Source organism: Caloenas nicobarica, chromosome Z, assembly GCF_036013445.1.
Source record: "Caloenas nicobarica isolate bCalNic1 chromosome Z, bCalNic1.hap1, whole genome shotgun sequence".
NCBI classification, from domain to species: domain Eukaryota; kingdom Metazoa; phylum Chordata; class Aves; order Columbiformes; family Columbidae; genus Caloenas; species Caloenas nicobarica.
Genome location: NC_088284.1, coordinates 1,089,185 through 1,114,347, shown reverse-complemented (window position 1 = coordinate 1,114,347; position 25,163 = coordinate 1,089,185). Strand labels below are relative to the sequence as shown.

Genomic DNA, 25,163 nt, shown 5'->3' with positions numbered 1-25,163 from the left:
GCATTTAACCAGTTTTTAGCAGATCTGCTGGAAATACAAGCAGATAGTAAGAAAAAGTCTGTGTTCTAGTTATAGTGTCCTTTCCAGCTTATCAGGTAACTGAAGGTTTGATTTTGTTCTGGATTTGGATAGTCTGGGGGCAGGGAGTGCTGTGGGAAAAGGGTGTCCTGAGGAAAACGGGTCTTTTATTTACTTTAACATGAGAGGAGATGAAGTTTAGTAGGAAAGTGTCTGTTTCTCAGGACTCTTTCAGTTACAAAATGAACATGGTTTACAAACGGCAGTTATCAAATTAATTTACTGTGTACTCATATATAGTCTATACTAGAGTACTTAATTTTTCCTTGAACCCAATAACCTAGAGCACTCCGAAGTTATAATTAATCACGCTTGCTCCAGGCAAAGTGCATATGTTCTACACCATGACCTAAAAAGACGTAAGGGTAGATTTAGTGAAACTCTCCTTGTGTAACGGATTATGAAGGTCTCAGTACGAGGCAAATGGACATTTCAGTTCCAAGCGAGTCATCAAAGGCGACGGTGGAAACTTGGATGAGAAGCGACCTATGGCCAGGCCACTTGCGCTGAGATGGCCAACCAGGAGACAACGGTGGGCTTGTCTTCTCTTCCAAACGACGACGACCTCAGCAGTTAACTGTACGGCACCCCAAGGTTCTCTGCTGAGACACGCGGACGCTCATCCCAGCTCCGCAGCACCCAGAGCCAAAGGTCACCTTCTTATTTTAACACTCACTTTGTCCCCTTTCTGGGAGAACTCTTCTTTGAGCTTCTAAATAACGACATTTTCCAATGGGTTTTTTTTGCACCAGAGAATTTTTGCCATGAGGTATTAGGAAACACTTTGCTTTAATAACCAAAGCTGGGTCATTCCTTCCAAAGGTCTGTGTCCTCAGTATTCACTCCCTGCACAAGGATCCCAAATCTTTTGGGGATTGCAGATGTGAGCAGAGAGCGCGGCGAGTGCCCATCCCTGGAGGGCTGAACATGAGGTTCTCAGGGACACGGGCTGGGTTATGGTTGGACTCCATCATCTTAAAGATCTTGTCCAACCCAAACGATTCCGTGAGTGCCCAGCACTTCCTCACTCTTTCCTCCTTTTTTCCTGCAGCTTATTGTGCAGGATGGATCGGATTTAACTCTTAATTAACAAAAATAATACATGAGGAGTTTGATTTACAAGAAGCACCCCTCTCACAAATTGCTAAAATAAGCTGAATAATGGTATGAACTAGCATTTAATAATTTGCTCCCCAGTTCCTCAGCATTAGTAATCTCATTAAGAGCTGGCAGCAGCGCTGCGATATATCACAGCAATCTGGGGAGGGCACCTGGGCTCGACAGGCGAGGAAAGGAACAAGCAGGTCCACGCTCTGCTCCTGTACCTTAAGGAGATTATTGCATGGAATAAGTCAGTCCAGTAACTCAGAGCATCACGCAGACACCAGCGCCTTTAGCACGACACGTACTTTCATGAAAAGCTATCTGCCCTGATCTGAAAAGAAAAAAATGCCAAAAAGTATGTTCTTAAACTTGATGCCGGCAATTTAACTACACGACTTTATATTTAAATATAAATACAGAAGAGACCCAATGCCTCCAGCAGAAACCAGGAGAGGAAGCGGGAAGACGAGCATTTTCAAAACGAGCTAATAAGTTTAGGTGCTGAAACAGCTCATTGAAAACTTAATCCAGGCGCCCTCGGTCTAACCCAGGAACTTGTAGAAAAGCCGGGGTGCTGGCGCCGAAAACAGAGCTGACCCAGGAGAGCCCGGTGTGGAGCTGCCCCCGAGCTGCCAGGCTGGCGGCAACGGCACCGCCCAACAGGCTTGTCCCTGCAGGCTGGGCCCACGAAGCAGCATCAGTAAAAAAAAAAGGTGGTATTTGTTTTCACTCGCACAGTTTTGCTTTGCGCCCCCGCTCCTGAAGCAGGAGTTCTGCCCCGTGACCGAGGGTGGCTTCTTGCTTCGTTACAAAGACCGAAAAAATAAATCAAGCATTAAAAAAATGCAGATTTTTTTTTCACTTAGGAGCAGGAAATAAGTTCAGTGATCGGCTCGTTCCCTGTGAATCAGGAGCGCATCTCTTGGAGCTGTTCCCGTCTACACTTCAATCTAGCGCTGTTATCTAAAGCAGATTTGTTACAGAGCACACCAGCAGCCGGTTCTGGACCTCTCCGGCCAGTACACGACTGGTTAATCCCCAATATTTATGCTTCTTGGAAACAGAAAGATCAGCGAGGAATGTGCAACTGGAAAAAGCTGAGGGAAAAAAAAAAAAGGAAAAAAAAAAGCCCAAAGCCAACCTGTACTAGTCCAGTCCATCCTCCCACCGGCTGCTGCAAAGTCCCAGATGATACCAAGTGCGGTGAGTAACAGATACTGGCCTGATTGCAAACCATGCACAGCTGCTGAAAGGGAAATCAAACCTAAACAGAAGAAAAATAGCTAATGAAACTACAGGACATTTTCTGCTAAACTTGTAATCTTGGGAGAACAGCGCTTTAATTTAAGCCTATTTTAAAATGACTTCATCTATATGAAAATTACATTAAAACTGCCCTAGATGTATTTGCATTTAAAGTGTATTACGACAGCCCTTAGCAAACACTCTCTATTTACCGGACACTTGCTATCGTAAGACAATCCGTATGTTTCTGGGCAAAGAGTATCAACTGACAAGGGAAAAAAATCTCCTAGAAATCAATTCTACAGAAGTTCTAAGTGATCTATTACACTTGAATTCAGGAGAGAGCAAGGGCCTGGGGCAGCCCAGCCGTGCCACCAGCGCCCCAAATTTCCCACGCTGTTTGCAATTCTGCAATTCTCCACAACCCTCAGGGCTGGAAAACACAAACCCTGAAGCCCTATTATTTGTGTGCCCCAATTATTTCAGTGCCACGGCTAAAAGAGCTCCTCAATACAGCGGATGCAGAAATATTTCATATTAAAAAACCTATTCATTCTCATAGTTAAACGTAGGCAATTTAGCAAAGTGCACGTCCGGCAGCTCGAGCTCTGCTAAAAACCACCCAATAAAGCATTTATTCATAGGTCACTGCCACATAAATGCTCGGAGGGTGCCAAAGGACAACGTGTTCACGCTCAACACTCTTCTGAGATTTGGCATTATTTGTAATACTATAATGCCACTAAACCCAGAAATCTCTATTTTTCTCCCCCCAAATTAATATTTCCAAGCCTTCCATGAAAGCTTTTTAGGCTTCCCTTGACCCACTTGTTCTGAAGCCGCTCGCGCCCCCGTATGAAAAGCCACAGAGATCCAGTAAGATCCACTAATAAAACGGGTTTCGAGCACCCGACTCGAAAAAGATGGAACAAAAGCATTCCGTCGTTGGTCAAGAACAGTCTTTTCTATCTTTTATTATTACAGTGGGCTAGATTTTGCTTGGGCTGAAAAACCTTCCTTTCTAGACCAGAGGGTGATGCAGGAATCAGGTCACTGCCCATCACTGAACTCAACCAGCTGCACCCAGGACCGCTTAAAATGAACTTGCTTTCTCGGCTTTCGCAGTTTTCTTCAGTTTTTATGGTGCACTAAGCTCAGCTCGTTTTTTTTTTTTGCTTTTCGCTGCAAGCGAAAGTTAGAGCTCTCCTTTTGGTCAAGAAGAAAAAGCTCAAATGCTGAGATAATCGCATCATTTTTACCCTGGCCAAATTAAACACCAAATATTGAGTCCCAGGGTGCAACGTCGAATTGACAACACTGCACGGGATCATCATAATGCTCTCTGTTGGCTAGAAAAACTCCCATTATTCCCTTTCCACTGTTCATACCCTCTCAGGTTCAGATTGCACTAATAATTAGACACTTCATGAACAAGAAATTCCAGGTAGCTGCCCTGGGTCTATACGGCACCACGGAACATCTCCAGGGAGAATTACATATTTTGTCTGATATCTTAATGTACATTGTACAGAGAAAGAATTAAATATCAGGACATCCACAAATGTGGAGGTTTAAAGGCTTTAAAAACAAGTCCCTTGATGCGAGAGTCGCATTTTAAGCATTTCCTGCAACATCAGAACACGTGGGGTCAGTTTTAAGCCAACATTTATTGTTTAACTCACCGGCACATCTCCCAGCTAAACTGGAACGCTTGACTAATAGAAAAGAAAATGCACGTGCAATCATATGCCCTCTTAAAGAAGGGATAGTTAATATAGGTATGTATATATACTCACACATACATCAACTGAGCACATTTCAGGAGAATTAAAAAGGAGGAGCAAATGACTACATGGCTTTTTCACCACTTAATATTTACCTAAGGAAAAGTCTATTTGTCTTCAACGATGCCACAAACTACTGATGGTGTATTTGGATCTGGGCATTATGTAGCAAAAATAAATGCTTTCTTCTTATTCCAAGCTGTGTAAAATCAAGCGCATATTCCACCTTGGATTTTGCTCAGGTTCTCTGGAACAGGCGAGCAGGGGAGGGACGGGAACTTCCCTCGCGACACCCGAAAATGAACACAACGCACTGGAAACATCCAGACAGGCAACAGCACAACAGGTTATGATGACAACTGAATTGCAATGCTTCAAGTGTCTACTGACTAATTCTGCATTGTAATAGAAAAGCTTGAAAAAAAAAAAAAGAAAAGGATGACATCCACATGAACGCCAAATTAATTCATTATGATCAGTGCTACCACAATGAACACCAAATTAATTTGTCACCGTAGAACACACAAAGCCCTGCCCACGCGTTATACTGGCTGATGGAAAAGAACGGGACGCCCCTGCTCGGCAGATACAGCCGGGCGGGCGCAGGGACGCACGACCTTCCCCGCGCGTGCTGTCTGTCTGTCCGTCCGTCCGTCCATCCATCTATCCACCCAGGCCTGGCACACTGTCCTGGTCCCAAGTCCTGCCCCACGCAGGGGGCGGCCCATCAAACCTCCTTGCTTCCAACCCGACCATTTCAGTCATTTTCTCAAGGCCGTTTGTTCCTCTCACAGGATAATAATGAACACCAGATATCTCTGAAAAAACCTCTTCAGTATCTGCCCTGTACAGCTTCTTGTATCAAACGCGTCCAGACTGTCAGGCCTTTTCACTGGCCTCTTTCAAGACATCGTAACTCTACTATATTTGATAAAGTGGAAGTTTGCGAGATTATTTGTCTACTTTTGGAAGACTCGCACCCGGGCACGCAGAGCTGAGGCGTGACTGCAAACCTCGACGCTTTTCCAGGGCTAAACTCTGTAAGGGCAGCGCTGGATTGGGAAGCGCAAGCTCGGGGAGCGAGGGCTCGGAACCCTGCGAGGCTTTGCCCTTCGCTCCTGCTGCATCTGCCGTTTTCCAGCAGAAGGGACGCACAGGGCTCCGACTCTCGCTGTCTCGAGAAGGCCACCATTCCTTTGCAAAAAACTCATTAAAAAGAAAAAAAAAGTGCAAACTCCCCCTGGAAGGGCAGGATGGAACCCGTTGAGTGTCTCATCCTCCTTGCTCACCCCAGGGAAAGCCCTTCAGCGAACGTTCGGGAACGCAGGGGCTCCCGCGGGGAAAGATGCCAAAAGAAGACGTTTCGGTGCATCGTTGGAAACCCTCTGTCTTTAGATCATCATTCAAGTCATCTTGCTAAATTATAAGGACTTTGGAGATTGCTGCTGAGAATTAAACCTCAGAAAGAGCCCATGCCTTTCCGAGGAGGGGGGGTTTAGCCAATTCTGTATTTTTTCATCTGATGGGTCATTAAGAAAGAAATCATGCTTAAAGGTATCCTTTGACATGAAGTTACGGCATTTAAAACCGCAGAGATGGGAAAGCGAATAACCGATGTCCCCCCACCAAGCCAGCAGACGCTCAGCCATGTCCCACTGGAATATGTTACGCCGCTCCCATGAAATCTTTTTTCCTGTTACATACCTTAACGCTACTGAGTGAAAAACAACCACGGGCTCAAGAGCTGGAAACTTTCCACCCACCACGTCTAGATAGGAGTTCCTGCCTCCCTCTCAGCTACTGAATTTGTGAATAGAAGGGGTTTGCCAGCAGAATTTGGGGGAGAATTTCCACCCTTCGTCCCTTTGTAGCACTTTGCCAAGCCAGAGAGCAAGAATCCAGACATCAGTCCCAAAGCCACCCGGGTATCTGTGGTGGCAGCAACGCCAGCTGAGCTCCCCGGCTAAGAAGAACCCATTTAAAAGCAGAGCTGCCCGTCCTTTGGAGGATCCACAGGTTACTTTGAGCGGTGGCTGGTCGAACGACCCGCTGCGGCGGAACCGCACTCGCTGCAGCGCGTCCTGTTTACAGCCCCAGCTCCTTCAACCACGGCAATTGTTGGCCTGCTCAGTATGCTCAGCGGGATATTTTTACGCAGCTCCAGAACATATTTACAGACCACAGCAGACTTTCAACAACAATGCAACTTGTGAGCAGTAACTACAGCGCGCTCGCCCAGCACGTCTGGGCGCTGGGGGCAGCGTCTCCGCGCACGCGGCAGCTCCAGCGCAACCAGGGGCTTCTCCCTTCCCTGGCACAATATATTTTAATTATACATGTTTACTTTAGAAAAAAAAACCTAAACAAAGAGAGGTCAGTTTAATGAAAAGAGACTGACATAATGGAAGCAGCTGGGAGATATTTTTTTGTATCCCAACTGCTATTTCTTCTATTATTTAGAGGTACTTGTGTCCCCAAATAAAGCGTTTTTACATATGACATAAACCTAAAACTATTTTTCTGTACACTAAGCACAGATACAAATACAAGAATCTCAGCGTTATGAAGTCAACCTATTTTCCCCACTTAATTTATTCAAGGTTTCTCTTTAAAAAAAAATCACTTAAAATTTCAGCTCTAGTGGCAAAAGGTTTATTGGTCTTTGTACTTCGTTAAAGGTTTTTTATAAAGTCATGTTTGTTCTTTTGAGTAGCAAATAAAACTACTGAAAAGGGCAGGTTGGTTTGTAAAAGAGACAGATATGACCTAAAGGGAACACATTTTACTGAAGTGAAATAAACTGAGGAAACAGTTTGCAGATTAAAAACCCCTTAAAAGGAAGCATCATCTTCGGAAGAAAAAAAAAAAAAAAACCAACAAGAAAAAGCGACCTTTGCTGAGGAAAACAGCTGGGAAGAGGAAGCTTTCGTGCTTTCATCCTGCTGCTTTGGCAGTACGAGCACAGGCACGGCGGCTGACGGCGGGACGGGGAAGACGCTCCGTGGGGTCAGCAGCTCCAGCGCAGCCCGGGACACGGGCCCGCACGCGTGTGCGTGCATGCACGCACGGATACACACATACACACGCAAATGCGTATTCGTACTCTTTTAGAAAGGGATGAACCGCCACGGAAAACGCAGGCGGGTTGCCGATCTCCGCCAAGCCCCGCGCAGGCGTGCTCCGCCGTCTCCTCGCGTGGGGCTCCCACGCGGGCTCCCAAACCAGCCCATATTCACACAGGACAAGTCGAACGCGGCAGGAAAGAGTGACACAAACCCTTCCCGATCTCCTCTAATCCTGGGCACGGCAGCAGCGTTTTCTAACCAAGCATATTCTTCTCTCTCATTTTTCGTCACGCTTTCCCTTACGCTTGTGTTTCAGTGCTCTGCGTGACGTTTCACAAGCAAACAAGAGGTATACGCGCAAGGACTGACAACCTTCCATTTGAAAGTTTCCATTAATGGAATTAATCACGTTTACATAACTTCCTGCTGTTAAACTTATTTCATATCCTCCTGTCTTTCATCCACGCCATTTCCCCCACCAAGCAAAGGCCAGAACCTTCCCCAAGGGCACGGGATGCAGTCAGTCGTTCGCAGCGAACGCTCTGCCAGTCCGTTTCGGGTTCTCCCTGTCGTGTCCCGACCCCGAGAGCCACACGGTTCCCAGTCGCCCCATCACCGCCCAGAGGGGGCTTTTCCCCGGCGGCAGCAGCTCTGTGAAATGATACGTACTGGATCTGTTTCCCAGATGGGAAACGACTCCCTGCCCGCAGGCTCGGCGCTTTCGCTCTGGGGCTTCTTGGGATGAGCATCCGGAGCAGAAACACCAAGTGCTTCTGGGCTCAGTCCTGAGCCCACAATGTCCCCAAAGCCACAGGAGGAACGATGTCTCCTCCACTTTTATCCATGGGATTCCCCCTTCGCACACATCCGCAGGGCAGGGCAGCCCGAGGCCAGAAATGGGGAGGGCAGCAGCATTCATGGACAAATGGACATATAAATCACCACCCCAAGGTGACATACCCATTTTTCGAAGCTTAAAAGCACTAAGAACTTGAGTTCTGGTTTGGGTCCGCTACCTATGTACCACGTATACAACTAAATCATCAAAGAACCTACAAATTTATATATACACCATACAAAAATACACACACAGAGATTAACGGAAATCCAACAGATAACGAAACGCAACTTTGCATACGTTGCATAGCAAGCCTACTTTATGAGCACTAAGTTTTCTGTATTCTCCCCTAAGAACAAGCAATTATGAAGGTGAAGAAAGGTAATGGCTTTAAAACAACACGCTAATCCCAACATTAGTGCCTTGGAAAGGGAAAACTGCCAGGGATTTGGAGTAATGCCCAGTTATCTGTCTTACCTTCAGTCACAGAACTGTACTATAAACACGAGCAGGAGTCAGGATACACTTTAACCTTGCTTTTTGTTTTTTAAACTGGTCTTTGTAGCACAAGTGATAATCTACCAGCTTTAAAAAAAACCCTGTCGATATTCATCAACATGCCAACATGAAGCCTTTTCTTTAGTATATACATTTTAACAGCCTAGTTTATTTCACTCCCTTGAATGACTGTTTAATTCTCGAATCGCTTTAGCTACTGAAATAAAAAATACTGCAAGAAAACCCCAAACAGTGTTGGAAATGGCAAAAGGTGCCTCAGTGTTCTGAGACTGAATGATTCCTATGGAGATTTAAGCCCAGCCTAAGTAACCCGGGGAGCGGGTCCGTGGCCGCTGACGGGGGTTCGGTTGCGGGAACAGTCTGGAAAATGCTAAATGCTGTTAGTGCCCGAGGCTGCGGTAGCTGCTCTCTTCTAATCGAACTCTGACGAAAACGTTGCACGCCGTCGTTCCAAGCCGGGAAGGAGCCAGCGCGCCGCGAGTGCTGCAGGACGCAGCTCAGATCAGCTTCAGATGTGACTTCGAAAGGAATGATCGTAACACAGATTTAGCCAGAGGACTCCCATTACTGTCCAATGCAAGAAGCAGTTTTGGCAAACGCCTATGGACAGCTATGGAAGAAATCAGCGCCGCGCAGTGTGCATGTGAGGGGAAAGCCGTGCATCTGCCAAGGATGTCTCTGAGGATGCGCCGGCATGTTCTGCACAGAGGACACCTGATTCCGCACCATTTTAGTGCTCGGGTTCTAGAAACACTGGCGCCAGTGCTCCTCCCACTCAGCACAAAGAGTGGATTTAGACTTCAAGCCCTAAGAGTCTGGGTCACTAAACACTTTTATTTTATAGGAAATTTGTCACTAGCTTCCTGGTTTTCGTTTCCCCGAATGCCGTATGGTTACTCCAAGCCAGCCACAGTCAGTCCCAGCGGCACCCGCGCGGGGACCCGCTCTCAGGTACCACGTCTCACCCTCAGCTCCTTGCTCGGCATCTGCAGGAATCTCTGCGCACAAATCGCACCCAGTCTCCGCACTTATTAACCTGGGAGACACTGTAGCTGATGCATCACAACATCAAAAATGTATTAAAAAACCCCACGAGTAGCTCCAGATGCCTGTTTTCCTGTATGTGCCTAAGCTATCGTTCAATAGCTGCAAATCAAATTACAGCAGCAGTTTGTTTACAAGCAACATCACAACTGGAACAATAACAGACTAGTAACAAAACCAACAAAAATAAAATATGAGTCAACTTGTTCTTTGCCAGGCTGAGGTCTCAAGATGGGCTTGTTCGGCCCCTTGGGGATCGCGGCGCTATAAGCACAATAGCAGCAGGACATGGCTCATTTCCTCCAACCGCTCAGCACGGCCCTGCCGAGATCTTTGTAAGCTTCCTTCCTCCGCGCATCAGCCTGGCAACTGTCGGCAGCTCTCGCGACTAATAATATCCTGTTGATGTCTGCACAGATCTACCTCTTAAAAACCAGTAAAAACGAAAATAACGCCTGCGCTTTTGCGCACAGGCATCTCAGTTAAAAAGAACGGTCCAGTGCCAGACCAACGTAACTCGCTTCGGCTGATCCGCTCCGAGGATGGAGCCCAGGTGCCAAAAATAATGGTGCGCTTGGAATGGCGTGACGGAGAATAAGGAAAGCTCCGAAACAAACTGGTTCGGTCCCAATGCGAACTTGGACCGCAAGAGGAAAGAGCGTTGAGCGAGTGTATCGCCCGGTGCGATGCTCGGAAACGGAGCTTCGGATGGACCCGCACGCACCACAGCTCGCAGCCAAACAAAAGCCATTGTGTGGAGAGCAGCATTAACCAGACTTAATATGGTTCGGATTAGTTGTTAAAACACTCTCAGATAGAACTGCAAGGATTTGGATATGAGAGGGAAAAGACAAACAAATCAAACATTTACTGGAAAATCGAATCGATAGGATCAGATTGCCCCTCCATTTTGGGGAATGGCGACCTCTTCACTCCAACCCCCATACCAAACAACAGAAATTATTTTCCTTCTCTCCTCTTTGGGAAATTGGGTCTGATTCTGATTTTATTTACTCAGGAATTAATCAAGAGTGGCTTCAGAAAGAACAATCTGGGCTTGCTTGCTCAGTCTCTCTGAAAACTACATATTTCAGCATTTACTTGTGGAACTAGGCGTCCACACAAATGTCAGCGTCTTAATGCCGGATGACTTGTCTACAACCACATACTAAATGTGCGCACACGGCAGGAGCAGACCCGAGGCATCGCAGCGCTCCCACGGCCCGTTTCAACACAGCCCTTCGGACCCTACATCACGAGGCCCCTCACAGCGCAATTTGTCAGCGATACGAGCGGGTCGTTGGGACAGAGGGATGGCGCTGGACCTGGCTCAAGGGCACACGACAGCCCGTGGCCCAGCAGCGCCCGGAGACCCCACCGAGCGTGCAGACACCCCAAAGTAACAACGGCCGAGGGGTCCGGACGCTGCTGCGCCCAAAGCTGTGAGGCGCACGGGCTCCGCGCCCCGGACAGACGTCCGAGCAAGGGGCTGCCCGGGGAGCACGAGCCCCATCGCCTCTCCGAGGAAAGCCCACCTTAAAACTCGCGTTCGACTTACCAGCCAGATGCCACCTGCTCCCTCCTCAACACGCCCAAAAGCCTGCAGAACAAACCCAGCTATCTACCACTGCATCCTGCAGGTAGGGAAGAAACGACGGCTGGAAAGCGCTTTTGCTGTTCGAATATATTCAAATACAACGGAGAAAGAGGAGAAATAACCGGACATCGAGAGAGAGTTGCTAGAGAGCAACGAAAGAGGCCGGGGTGTGAAGTTGTGCGTGTTTGCGTGCGTATTCCTCCCGGTTTATATCTCCCTGTCCTCCTCAGTATGTGCTTCACAATTCTAGGATGAATAAGTTTTAATCAGAAGGTTGAGCATGAAACAGGGAGAGCCCGACTTGCCGAGGAACTGGGGAAACTGGTGAGAAAGGGACCTCAGGAGCAGCCCCAGCGCTCGACGCCCTGGGGGCCGCGGGCCCACGCCTGCCCCCCACCCTCAGCCCACAGCACCAGCCCAACTTGCACCCACGTCACCCTCACCAAACGGGAGAGAAACAAGGGATGCCAAAGCGGTACGGGCTCCAAAGGTGAAGACACAGGTGGCGTGGTTTGCGGTGCCTTGGGTTTTTTCCCTCATTTAAACGGTTCTGTGAAATTTCTTTTTCTTAAATTCTATGAATTTTTCATTAGTATAGGCTGTGTATTTTTCTTCTTGCAAAAAAATTCGCAATCATGCAAAGTAGATCAATGATTCAGTAAAAAATTAAGCCCGGTGTAATCTAACACGAGCAAGTTTTGCAGCAGAGAGTAGGAAATGCAGCCATTAGTTTGCTGCGGCAACATTTATTTTTTATAAGAAATCTGTATAATGGAAAACACACACAACCTCTTGGAATTTTCCTATAAATATCTAAGTACTCCCAACTCACCGAGCAGAATGCAAATACACTCCTCTTTTACTTCTTTCAGGAAATTCTCAATGACTTCCTGTCATAAAGTCCAATAATCACTGTCTCTTCTCTAACGTTTTAGAATTGCTTTGCCACTAATGTGTGTGTCTCAACTTTCTTTCCAGGATTAAGTCAAAAGTCCCTCCTTCCATCCACAACTAGTCTATGCCTTGGAGCAGAACACTTCCTCAGTAGCCAGACTTGCATTTGCAATTTTCCCAGGGGATTCCATGTTATTTTATTTTACCGTCATTCAAGTAAACTTGAGTTTAGTCTCATCTAAGGAGATTTAGACAGGTATCGGATTTTCATTATTCATGACAGTAAATCCATAGATGTGCATGTAAAACCAGAGCCCTCTGTCAGTCTCCATGACTTACTCCTGCACGTAAAACATTCTTCTGCTCAGAAACAGGAATGAGGCATGAGTGCAGGATACGGTGTGTGTTTACAGGAATATTTCACGTTGGACACCCCCACCATTCCCACAAATCCCTCCTATAAACCTGGGTCTTCACCCTTCTCCGTCTCTTGAGCACGTACAATATTCCACTTGCTCACATCTGCTTTTACACCTCTTGTTTTTCATAGGATGTTTTGAAAGACAGCAGAAATGTCCCATTATATATGGGGCTATTGTTCATTTATGTTTCACATGCTCGGATGGCAGCGGATATTACAAGGAAGTGCAAAGCATTGTTTTTATTATTTGAAATGAAGCAATCATGCACCACTCCCTAATAATTCCTTCCCCAGTTCTCAGTCCTGTGCCTCAAAGCTGGACCTTGTTCTTTCCCAGTCCACACTGCACTTCGTAAAATACGCTATAAAATTTGCTTCTATTGCCATCAATAGGCTATTAACTCCCAGGTATTTTTCAGGGGTTTCATGCAGAAGCTGAATTCCAAAGGTCACTTTTACCAACCTGTAATAAATATGTACCTGTATCAAGAGCAATCTATTTACTCCCACTTCACTACCAATTCCACTTTCTGCAGCTCACAGGATCCTGAAATCCTGGGGAAGGGGGGTCAGAAATGGGGAATGCCGAGTCCTCCCGCGCTCGCCACGCTCCTCGAGTTCAGGGTGAAGCCTTTGCTGGAAGAGTCGGCCCATCACAGCCCCAAAAACCGCGAGCCATTACCGAGCATAATTTGCAAGCCAGATCCAATCTCGCACAGATGCCGGGAATTTGTAAACCTTACTCCATGTAGGTTTGACCAGAAAAAAAAAAAAAAATTAACTGCTGCCTTCTTTACGCTTCTGATATTCCAGACCAACCTACCCCTTAATTTCCCTTGCCAGCTCAATTCACAGCTGTTACATAGACCAGTAGAGAAGGTGATGGACGCTGCATATTCCTCCAGTATTCTAAATGGATTTGTAAAGGTTCCCTCAGCTGAAGGTGCTGTCACAATATCCTGAAGCCGCAGAAGGGGCCTGTCCCACAGAGAGGCTGTGGGGTGGAAGGGTCTGTCACCCCACCAGCTGTGGGGTCCCCGCTCGTCACCCCGGGACACCCCAGCACCGCGGCCGAGGAAACGCTGGGCACTCACTGTGCTTCTGTCCTGCCTGTTGCTTTGGAGATGAGGGCTGCAGAAACAGCATTTATACCCTTGTGAACTTCTGCTTGGTGAAAAACACATCTTTATTACGTGTGAAATGCAGTTTGCGGTGACCTTAGCTCTTCCCTTGATTGCCTTTAAGAGAATGGGGCTTGTGTGTGGGACTGGTGAGTATACGGTTGTTGCTAGACACCAGGACCGCAAATGCCCTGAGTAAGATAGAAGAGGTCTAATCTATGCACTTACTAATGGACTTCCTGCAAATACCTTCCCACTTGATGTATTTATGCATTTTCAAGATCCGTTTTCCACAGGCACACAAATGGCAACGCCAAATAAAGCAGCAAAGTCGGAGCACCTCAGCTCCTCCGGACACCCGTCCCACTGCAACAGCGCCCGCGGCGAACGCGGGCACCCACACAGCCCTGGAGCATCCCGGTGTGGGGACACGGTCCTGGAGCATCCCAGTGTGCAGACATGGCACAAAGAGAGACACACAGCCCTGGAGCATCCCAGTGCGGGGACACGGTCCTGGAGCATTCCAGTGTGCAGACATGGCACAAAGAGAGACACACGGCCCTGGAGCATCCCAGTGCGGGGACACGGTCCTGGAGCATCCCAGTGCAGGGACATGGCATAAAGAGAGAGGCACGGCCCTGGAGCATCCCAGTGTGCAGACATGACACAAAGAGAGACACACGGCCCTGGAGCATCCCGGTGTGGGGACACGGTCCTGGAGCATCCCAGTGTGGGGCCACAGCCCTGGAGCATCCCAGTGCGGGGACACAGCCCTGGAGCATCCCAGTGTGGGGACAGAGTCCTGGAGCATCCCAGTGCGGGGACACGGCACAAGGAGAGCGACACGGTCCTGGAGCATCCCAGTGCGGGGACACAGCCCTGGAGCATCCCAGTGCGGGGACACGGCACAAAGAGAGAGACACAGCCCTGGAGCATCCCAGTGCGGGGACACAGCCCTGGAGCATCCCAGTGCGGGGACACGGCACAAGGAGAGAGACACGGCCCTGGAGCATCCCAGTGCGGGGACACAGCCCTGGAGCATCCCAGTGCGGGGACACGGCACAAAGAGAGAGACACGGCCCTGGAGCATCCCGGTACAGGGACATGGCCCTGGAGCATCCCAGTGCGGGGACACAGCACAAAGCCCTGCTGAGACCTCCAGCAGGCTAACATCTCCCACAGCCCGCAAGAAGGGAAAATACAAAGCACAAACCAAAAAAACCCAAACAAAATACTTCTGGCCACTCTCGAGAACAAGTCCAGGGAAACACACATTGTTTTGGTCTCATCAAAACTGACGGCAATCACTGCTGGATTGGGCAAAGCTGTGAAATTTGACCACAGTGGGGTCTCTGAGCCAGGGATGTACATAAAGCGTTACAGCAGGGTTTGCTGGGTGCACACGTACACAAGTGTGCGGATGACACACTCCACACACACAGACAAACCCGAGCCGGTGTGCCCGCTCGTGTCCCCCAGCACGGACAAACATCTCCAGGGAGTTCCGCTCCGCTCCACATCGCCCACGTACAGTAACTGGGTAACAAGTCTGGGCACTCGACTTACATTGGCAGATCATTACACATTTCTCCAGACAGCCTAATAAAGTACTTTTCAAACGGAGACGTTTTTTGCAACTTGATCAGAGCACAAACACAGCTCCTCTTATCCTTCTTGTTCCATCTATTTCCTTACAGATACCTAATTAGGGAACTTACCCCTTCTATAAAAGAAAACTCTTCCCAGTCATCCTCTGATCCTGCACTAAAAGCACATTTGCAATAACCGAGTTAGTGTGCGAATGACAGGAACTCCATCAGAGCGGTACCCGTGGAGGAGGGATGATGCCACTCTCTGCAGCATGACTTCAGCGCAGGGAAAACTCAGAGACAAATGGGGATGGGAAAGAAACGTCACCAAAAAAAACCAAATCTGTAATAACATGAACGAAAATGCATGTAGTTAATTTTGTCTATTTTTTTTTCCACAAAATGAAGAATAAAAACTGAAAAAAAACCCAAAACCCACAGAAATTGCAGGCAACTGCGAGGCTCCTGTGTTTGCACAGGTAGCACAGATACCCAGCACTGCCAGAGCAACACCAGTAAGAAACACTGACACCAGGTACCAAAGCCAGAGCTGGGCTGCTGTCTTATTTCTAATAACACTTCAGGCAGGTGAGCAAACCTACACCTCTCTGCGCGCCCGTGGGATGCGGGGATGGGAGCGGCGCCACGATGAGGAGCTCTGCTGGAACCGGTGTGAAACCAGTGCGAAACCAGTGCGGCACACTGCTGGAGACAACCGTGAAGAGGCACCTCTCTTCTGCCTAACAGGATGAGGACACTTTTTCTTTTCTCTCCCTGGATGCTCAACCAGCCAGGGCTGCATGGAGAAGTCGCAGCTTTTGCCGCTGTCAGCATCACTTGGGGGGCTGGCCCTGCAGAACAAACCCAACATTGCCGAATCTCAGCTCCTCGCACAGCTATTTGTTTTCAATTTTCGCAAATCCAGGTATTAGAAAGATTGACCTCAATGTAGTCTTTTAAGCTTGCTCCAGAGATTTAGATATGGTTTATGGGCTGCAACATGACTAGTTAAATCAACCCTTTAATAATCTCCTCTTCACAGTTCTAATACACTCTCTTCTTTCTCATTTAGAATTTATACTGACTACAGGTTTTGATGCTTGAAATTTGTTTTATAGAGAATAAACACCACAAGTGCTTTTTCTTCCCTTCTGCAATCTTTCTACCATGGCCCCCTCCCAGCATGTTGGGGACAGGGAGGAGAAGAACAACAAACCAACCTTTATTTTAATTTTCCAGCAATGGACCTGCAATTTCTACTCTGCGGCCAGTATTTCCTCCAAACATTGCTTTTCGCTCCACCCGCGGTATTTTCACACAGTGATCCCGTTACCCCTCCCGACTTCAACAAGATGAGAAACAGGGAAAGGAAAATTACACTTGGTTCCAAAAAACTGAATAACACATCAAGTTCATCATTCCCAAAGGAAGGCGGGTACAAAAGAGGAAAGGCGGAGAGAACCTTGTCCAGCCTGAGGACAGAGCTCAGCACCACGTTCGGGTTTCCAGGCACAGAGAACCTTGTCCAGGCTGAGAACAGAGCTCAGCACCACGTTTGGGTTTCCAGGCACAGAGAACCTTGTCCAGGCTGAGAACAGAGCTCAGCACCACGTTCGGGTTTCCAGGCGGCTCCAAAGCAGCCGGACAGGCCCTTTCACACGGAGCCCCTGGAAAAGCCGAGGGCGATGGGTACAAGTTACTCCCCGTGCACACAGAGGGAAATTTTTGCCCGTGAGAACAATCAGCCCTTGAACAATCTCCCCAGGGCACTGGTGGGTTCCCCAGCACCGGACACGTTTGGGATTGAGCTGGGCAGGGCTGGGCCAGCCTGGCTGGACCGGGCTTATGCCAAGAAAGGCTGGACCAGAGGATCTTTGATGTCTCTTCCAACCTGATATTCTACGATTCTATCATAGATTTGTCCAAGTCAGTCTTTCATCTGACAGAAATCAGCTCTTCAGTTAACTTACTAGTGCCACAGATAAACAGAGATACTGAAACACATGGAGATCTAGGAGGAAAAATACAATATCCAGCTTGGACTTGGCAAGATAAACGTATCGGCTTTGAGCATAAATACTGCTGATTGATTGCAAAAAAATGTGGAGGACCTCAGAAGAGAAAATACTAAGATTTGTAAGGGGTTCCTTTTACTGACATTGGGAGTAGTTGTCAGCACCAGCGATGCGCAGATGTTCTGCTCCAGACGGATCGCGGCTCCTTCCAAACCCCTCCGCAAATCTTTGCACAAACACCACTCTTGGACAAGCCTGGAAATCACCGGCTGAGCCGGATGATTTACGAGCGCCTATAAAAATTACGATACATTTCTACGCTGTGATAACACAAATGTTCTTCCTAAACAGCCAAATTAATTTCAGAAAGCAAATTCGATGGAGGGAGAGGTAAGACACCTGATCACAGACAGGCTGGCGATGGCTTTCTTGTTCAGGTTAAGTTTCCCCGTTTCCAACAGTTTCTGTCTCTGGCTGCTCCGCATAGCAGGGATTGCAGGGAAGCCAGGAAAACTGTGCGACTAAATACAGAAAATAATCCTGAATAGACAAAACAAACCCATTGGATATATACAACTCATTTTTCTCTGACATTTGCCCATTATGATTTTCTACGAAACCAATACTAACATTTGGCAAAAATGTCTTGCGGCAGCCCCAGGTTCCACGCTCGCAGGGTGAAGTTTAGAGCCCGTGTTTTGTTCTAATGGTTGTGCAGCAGTCTCACATACTGAAATACACTGTTTTGCCAGGAAAAGTGTAGGTCGTTATCTAATGATGAAATACACTGTTCTTCCCACTGACATGCTTATGACTGTACTTACTAGGACTTGGTAAAAAAACTCCCCAGGTCAGAATTTTTAAGATATCAGACAGAAGACTCAGATTAATCTGGTTTTTAACAATAATTTTGTTTATAGAGTAAGCTGTTTCTCATTTGGGGAACCTGACCTCTGCAAGTCCTACAACTACCTGTGCAGTTGAAATGCATGCAACTAACTCTTCTGGATGCAAAATCGAGCCATTTATAGAGAAAAATATTCCGGTCTTAATCTTGGAAATTAATTTTGCAAAAACACATGTGTGTACATTTGTATATATATCCTGTATTTACACACATAGATGAGATTTCTAGCACACACCTAACCGAGAGCTCCGCACTGGGAGCTCTAACGGGACTGAATCGGGTGACGTTCACGTTTTTCTCACTTGCAACATATTGCTGTGTGCTCTGAAAGAAACTGTATGTAACATCAGGCAATTTGGTGGGGAGCTCTGCGGTCTATTTGGTGGTTTGGATTTTTTATTTCTCTTTCAACATTTAACAGCTTAGCGGATTTGTCGCTACCGTTGCCTCCCCAGCTTCCTTGGCTGTGCTACAAAACTGAAAACTAAGGACTCTAGGGGAAAACTAATACCAGGGTAAGGAAAACAATTACTTTTATCAGTCAGAAATCAAACTGCAAACATTTTGAATGAAAGATAATTTTCTTTTCAAAATAATTCAACGCAAATTTAAAACTTTGGCTTCTTTTAAGATCTAAACTTGCAGTAATTAAACAATATAAATGAAGTAAAAGCTGATATTCAAGCATCGCAAATTTGGTGTTTGTATTTCAAAGCAACATAAGGCACTAATGTGAAGGAAATAACCAGCCCAGCTCCTGGCCTGCAGAAAAACAAGAGTATTTCTGGTACCACCAGCCTCTTCTCCCAACATCCAGAACGTTTCCTTCGATTCCATTTGTTCTCCGAGCCCAATGACGAATGTGTTCAAGGCTGGAGTGGAGAACTGTACGATAGCTTATCTTTTTCCTCTGCTCTATCAGCCAAACCAGAGAGCAGATTTCCTAGTTCCAAACCGCTGAAAGCCACTCACCAAAACCAATCCGTTCACACACCGGCTAATACACATCACTACCAGTTCGTACTTTTAGTGCCACTGTTCATTTCAAAGCAGAAAAAACGTGTAAGCTTATAGTCGAACTACTAAAAATTACTTAAACCACTGGGTTTTGCCTATTATCATTCAACTCTAAATTTCATCCAAATGCAATACCTGCAGGAAACCACAAGTTAAAATCATGACCAAATAACTAATGAGAGTTTCATTCACTCTTCTTAATGTAACACCAAGATCACAGAGTTAGCAATATAATTGTTCAAATGCAAGCAATATGCACCAAATCACTCTACTTTTTAGAAAAGAATAGTAAGTAATACCAATGCAGAAGAACATTTTTCCGCCAACTTGCAAAAAACCATTTTGTTCCGTGTGATTTTCGAGCACAGATTTGAAGTATCTGGGGATCTTTTTTTCATTCCTGCAGAAAACGTCACAAATTGACAGTTCTTCAAAAGCCTCCGAAAAGGAGAAGGGAGACGGCTGGTTGTGGTTTGGTTGAGTTGTTTTTAGAGAAGGGCTCTGCTGGGGAAGGGAGGGACCCGGCACAACCCGAGGCTGTAAATAACCCACCGACAGCTACACAAGTGTCAGTTCTCCACCAAACCAGGTCCTTTTGCAGAGCAGAGGGAAGCAGAGAGCTCCACGGTACGTGAATAATGGGGATCTGAGCGCTGGGGATGGATGGGGAGCCAGGCGCGTGGCAGGAAGATGCGCTCAGATGCCGGGGCTGGAAGGAAATAACATTATACGGTGATAAACGTGGATCACGAAGCCAGGAAGAGGAGGGTGGAGAACGCAAGAGAAGAAAATCAAGAGGAATTAGCAGATTAGGAAGTTACTTGGAGGAAGTTGGTTATTTCACTTGCGGACACTAAACCACCGGTGAAGGGACTCGCTGACAAATATTTTTTGTAAACGCCAAACTAAAGTTGAAATGTCTATTTAAAATGGAATAGCGATTTAGAATGAGTTATGAACAAAAAGAAAGAAGAAAAAATTTCAGAGATTGAGCTTCCAAGAGAGAAAATGAGCAGTTCATCCCCAAAACCCAAGCCTTGTAAGGCAGGCGTAGGAGCGCCCAAGGACCCAGAGAAGTCAGAGCAATCAAAGGTGGGAAGCGAAGCCAGCCTGACCTCCTGCCCATCAAACGCAGCCATTACAGAGGTCTGAATAACACCGGAGAAAACATTTGGAAACCATCTGAGAACAAACTAGTTTAATTCTTTTGGATAACTCTTGCTTAGGAAAATCGGGTACAAAACAAGTTATTTCTTACAAGGATTTTAAATGAGTGCGTGGTCAACCAGAACATTAAATTAAACAAATAATGAGTAATAACCAATTAACTGGTTGGCAAGTGGAATGCACGTTTTCCAGCAAGCGGGAAGCCACGCAGGACGTTGTCAGGACACATTTGCTGTCCACAAGACAGACACGACTGCCCGCTCGCTGCGCTGGTGACAGCAGAACATGAGGCTGGGGCAGGGACCACCGTACCCTGTATTACCCACTGGGTTTTATTTGCTCCATCACATTCAGTATCGCGTTAAAGTCAGTGAATGGAGATTTTCTGTTTAGCAACATTTTAAATATTTTGGTGAAACCTCAAGTGTTTGAAGTCAGGTTGCCACGCGTATCCTTCTCCATTTTAAACACGGCACAAGACGGAGGCTACAGCAGGTTTCTGTTAGAGCGAAGCGCCAGCAGACAGTGGAGCCCAACCTGAGGGAAATGAGCTCCATGGTCTTTTCATCGACTGGAAAGGGGAGAACGCTATCTGAGCCTTTGGGAAGACTGGCAATAAAATGCATTTCTCTCACAGGCAAATCTTCTAACAGATAGAAAAACAATCTCAGTCTCTTGCTAAAGGCACACTCACTAATTGAAACAGAAATAAAATGAGGAATAGGAAAGAGATAAAACTACAAAGTTATGTCTTGGTCCAATTAGTAGGTAGGGAGTTAAATTATCAGTTAAAGACATTCTACAAGTTTCAATGTTGAAAATTGGAAGAGAAAATACATGCTGTAAAAGAGCTGCTACCTGGTCTATGATAGCACAATCCAGAACATTTCCTAGTAAAACAGTATTTTAAAACCTCTAGACATAGTCCAGTGCTAAATGCAACTAAAGGCAGGCGGAGACGCGGGAAGCACTGGCAGGTCACCCGTCCCTCCAGCCAGCAGGACAGCCTTGCTGCACACCTCGGGACAGGTCACCCTGTCCCTCCAGCCAGCAGGACAGCCTTGCTGCACACCTCGGGGCAGGTCCTTCCACCCAGCAGGACAGCCTTGCTGCACACCTCGGGACAGGTCACCCTGTCCCTCCAGCCAGCAGGACAGCCTTGCTGCACACCTCGGGACAGGTCACCCTGTCCCTCCAGCCAGCAGGACAGCCTTGCTGCACACCTCGGGGCAGGTCCTTCCACCCAGCAGGACAGCCTTGCTGCACACCTCGGGGCAGGTCACCCGTCCCTCCAGCCAGCAGGACAGCCTTGCTGCACACCTCGGGGCAGGTCACCCGTCCCTCCACCCAGCAGGACAGCCTTGCTGCACACCTTGGGGCAGGTCCTTCCACCCAGCAGGACAGCCTTGCTGCACACCTCGGGGCAGGTCACCCGTCCCTCCAGCCAGCAGGACAGCCTTGCTGCACACCTCGGGGCAGGTCACCCGTCCCTCCACCCAGCAGGACAGCCTTGCTGCACACCTTGGGGCAGGTCCTTCCACCCAGCAGGACAGCCTTGCTGCACACCTCGGGGCAGGTCCTTCCACCCAGCAGGACAGCCTTGCTGCACACCTTGGGGCAGGTCCTTCCACCCAGCAGGACAGCCTTGCTGCACACCTTGGGGCAGGTCCTTCCACCCAGCAGGACAGCCTTGCTGCACACCTCGGTGCAGGTCACCCTGTCCCTCCAGCCAGCAGGACAGCCTTGCTGCACACCTCGGGGCAGGTCACCCGTCCCTCCAGCCAGCAGGACAGCCTTGCTGCACACCTCGGGGCAGGTCACCCGTCCCTCCAGCCAGCAGGACAGCCTTGCTGCACACCTCGGGGCAGGTCACCCGTCCCTCCACCCAGCAGGACAGCCTTGCTGCACACCTTGGGGCAGGTCCTTCCACCCAGCAGGACAGCCTTGCTGCACACCTCGGGGCAGGTCACCCGTCCCTCCAGCCAGCAGGACAGCCTTGCTGCACACCTCGGGGCAGGTCACCCGTCCCTCCACCCAGCAGGACAGCCTTGCTGCACACCTTGGGGCAGGTCCTTCCACCCAGCAGGACAGCCTTGCTGCACACCTCGGGGCAGGTCCTTCCACCCAGCAGGACAGCCTTGCTGCACACCTTGGGGCAGGTCCTTCCACCCAGCAGGACAGCCTTGCTGCACACCTTGGGGCAGGTCCTTCCACCCAGCAGGACAGCCTTGCTGCACACCTCGGTGCAGGTCACCCTGTCCCTCCAGCCAGCAGGACAGCCTTGCTGCACACCTCGGGGCAGGTCACCCGTCCCTCCAGCCAGCAGGACAGCCTTGCTGCACACCTCGGGGCAGGTCACCCCGTCCCTCCAGCCAGCAGGACAGCCTTGCTGCACACCTCGGGGCAGGTCACCCTGTCCCTCCAGCCAGCAGGACAGCCTTGCTGCACACCTCGGGGCCGCGCTCCAACCCAATGAGGGCGCCCCATCCTTCTTTCTTGTACCAAACAGACTCCCCCAGGCTGTGTCTCACACACAGCTGTCCAGAACACATCTGCTCAAGGGGCCACCGTCCCACTCCCAGAAAACAAAACCAACCGGCGAGAAGCAGGTTTGCGGGATGCAGCCTGTAAACACACTGGCAAAATACACGGTAACTTCACATTCTCCAGCGCCAGGCTCGGTTACCCCATCCCACCGGCAGCAGCACAGGTGGGACGGCTCCGCCACAGCGGGACACAAACCACGGGGAACTGCTTTGATTGCATGCTGAAGAGCTGCACGAAAGCAAAAGGAAATGCATTCTCTTAGTACAGCAGAAATATTCGAGTGTGTGAGTCAGTAGTTCCAAAAATACATTTCATAAGCTGCAAAACAGATACGTATGTTGCCATGGCACTTCGGCAAAATTAACAAGTCTCAAGCTTGTTTCATATATGAATAAAAATCCAAGTGATCGTAGTTTCCTCTACCCTCAGCTGCTTTATTGCTCACACACTATGGCCAGTTTTGCCACTGATTTCATTTGTTTTTTTTTCCGGATCTGACTTTCAAAGACAGACTTGTAAAGGGCACTTAAAGGTGCAGGCAGGTGCTTAGCAGGATTTCCACAAGTGCCTGATCCTCAGTGTCGGTTAGATGCTCCGCGCCGCCCAAAATCCTCTTAGATCCCTCTCCGCATGCCTAGGCACCTAATGCCTGCGCAAATCCGGCTGTTGGAGTGGGATCCTGCACCGGTACCGTTAACGGGAGCTTTCCCCAACCTGGGCAGGATGGAGCCAGCCCTAAATGAATGCTTTGATTAAATCACCTCCTGCACACAAAGAGCAAGGTGCACTTAGGTGGGTGTTAACAAAACAAAAAAGAGAAAGAAGAAAAAAGAAAGCACGTTACTAATCTGGGCTCTTTCTTATTCACATCTGCTGAAGCCTGGAGCATCTCCAACCCGGCTCACGCTCCCGCAGGCAGTGCCAGGAGGAGCACGAGCAGGATGTGAACAGAAAGGCACGGGGTACCTGGTCCCACACGGGCAGGGCTGTGGGTCCCTCCTCGCCAGGCAGGTACAGGGGACAGGGACTCGGTCCTGCCCTCCCTGCCGAATGGGGACAGCGCTGTCCCCTCGGCCCAGCTCGGCACATCACCAGCACGCTCGAGGGGCTTCCTTCCCTCTCCCGCGCCAGCAAGCCCCGATCTGCTCCTTGTGGGAGCAGAGCTCTGCCCAAACGCCTCTGTGATTCCGCGTTACACTGGCTGCGCATCTCCTCTCGGCGTGGCTTGTGTTAACTCAACATGCCAATGGCCAAACGCAAAGGGCAGACAGCTGGTTGTCCCCAGACACTGTCCAACCAAAGCAAACATCCCTCATTGTGTACAAGCTGATTTATGTATGTATATATATATACGCAGCGTGCACACACCGCTCTCCAACAGCCGGCACCTGCCTGTGCTCAGCCACACGCTGCTGGACCGGGATGGTTCCCACCGCTGCTCAAAAACTGGGCAAAAACCCCTCCCGAAGATCCACACATCTGCTCTCCCCTGCCCCGGCCAGAGCCTGAGCACAAACACCACAACTGGGGCTCAGGACCGACTGCCAGCACCCCTCTCCAAGCTGTCCCCAGCTGTCGGGAGGACCAGAGGCGTCAAACTCCTGTTCCCCAGCGCTTGTGCCTGGGGACAATCCCAGCCCGAGAAAACAAAACCGACTGGTGAGAATCAGGTTTACAGGATCCAGCCCCGAGTTCTTCCGAGCTGGCAGAACCAGCCTCGCTGCACGGAATCAAGAGTTCTTAGAGCAACGTGGGGTAAAGCCCCGGGCTCTGGGCTCTTTCAAACGCATGTTGAGCACAATTAACAGCCCAACCGGGCAGGAATCCTCACCATGCCCAAGATAAGACCAACTTCTGCGTGTATGGGGAAGCTATGAGAGTTAAACCTCTTACAATCTTCTCTTAGCTCTGAAGGGTTCAAATGAAAGCAAGGAACAAGAGGAGTGGACCTTTTTTTGGCAAATGTTAAATGTAAAGTCTCAGGAAAATGTTTGCAATATGCAAATAATTTCTCAGCAATTCACTTGTTTTTGAAGATGTGCGCCACTATAATCATAAATCAAAATTAGGTGCGAAAAATAATAAATTAGCAATTTTCAGAGATTTAATAATCTTGCCTTTACAATTCGCTCCAGCATATCAGCACCATTTTTACATTAACAGCCTTACTTTCAAAAATAGACATAACACTATCATAACATTTCATGCTTT

The 25,163-nt window shown here is 48.4% G+C and overlaps 1 protein-coding gene across 16 annotated transcripts in view; it reads right to left on the bottom strand.

Moving 5' to 3' along the window:
* Window positions 1-25,163, bottom strand: part of TCF4 (transcription factor 4) — a 189,771-nt gene that overhangs the window by 136,817 nt on the left and 27,791 nt on the right. Inside the window, exon 1 of one of the 16 annotated variants that reach the window (XM_065657698.1) lies at window positions 2,324-2,413. The exons of the other annotated variants lie outside the window; for them this stretch is intronic. Coding sequence (XP_065513770.1) covers window positions 2,324-2,342 — 19 coding nt within the window. The 5' untranslated portion in view covers window positions 2,343-2,413. Of the gene's footprint in view, window positions 1-2,323; window positions 2,414-25,163 lie in introns of those variants that run through there. 16 annotated transcript variants of the gene reach the window in all.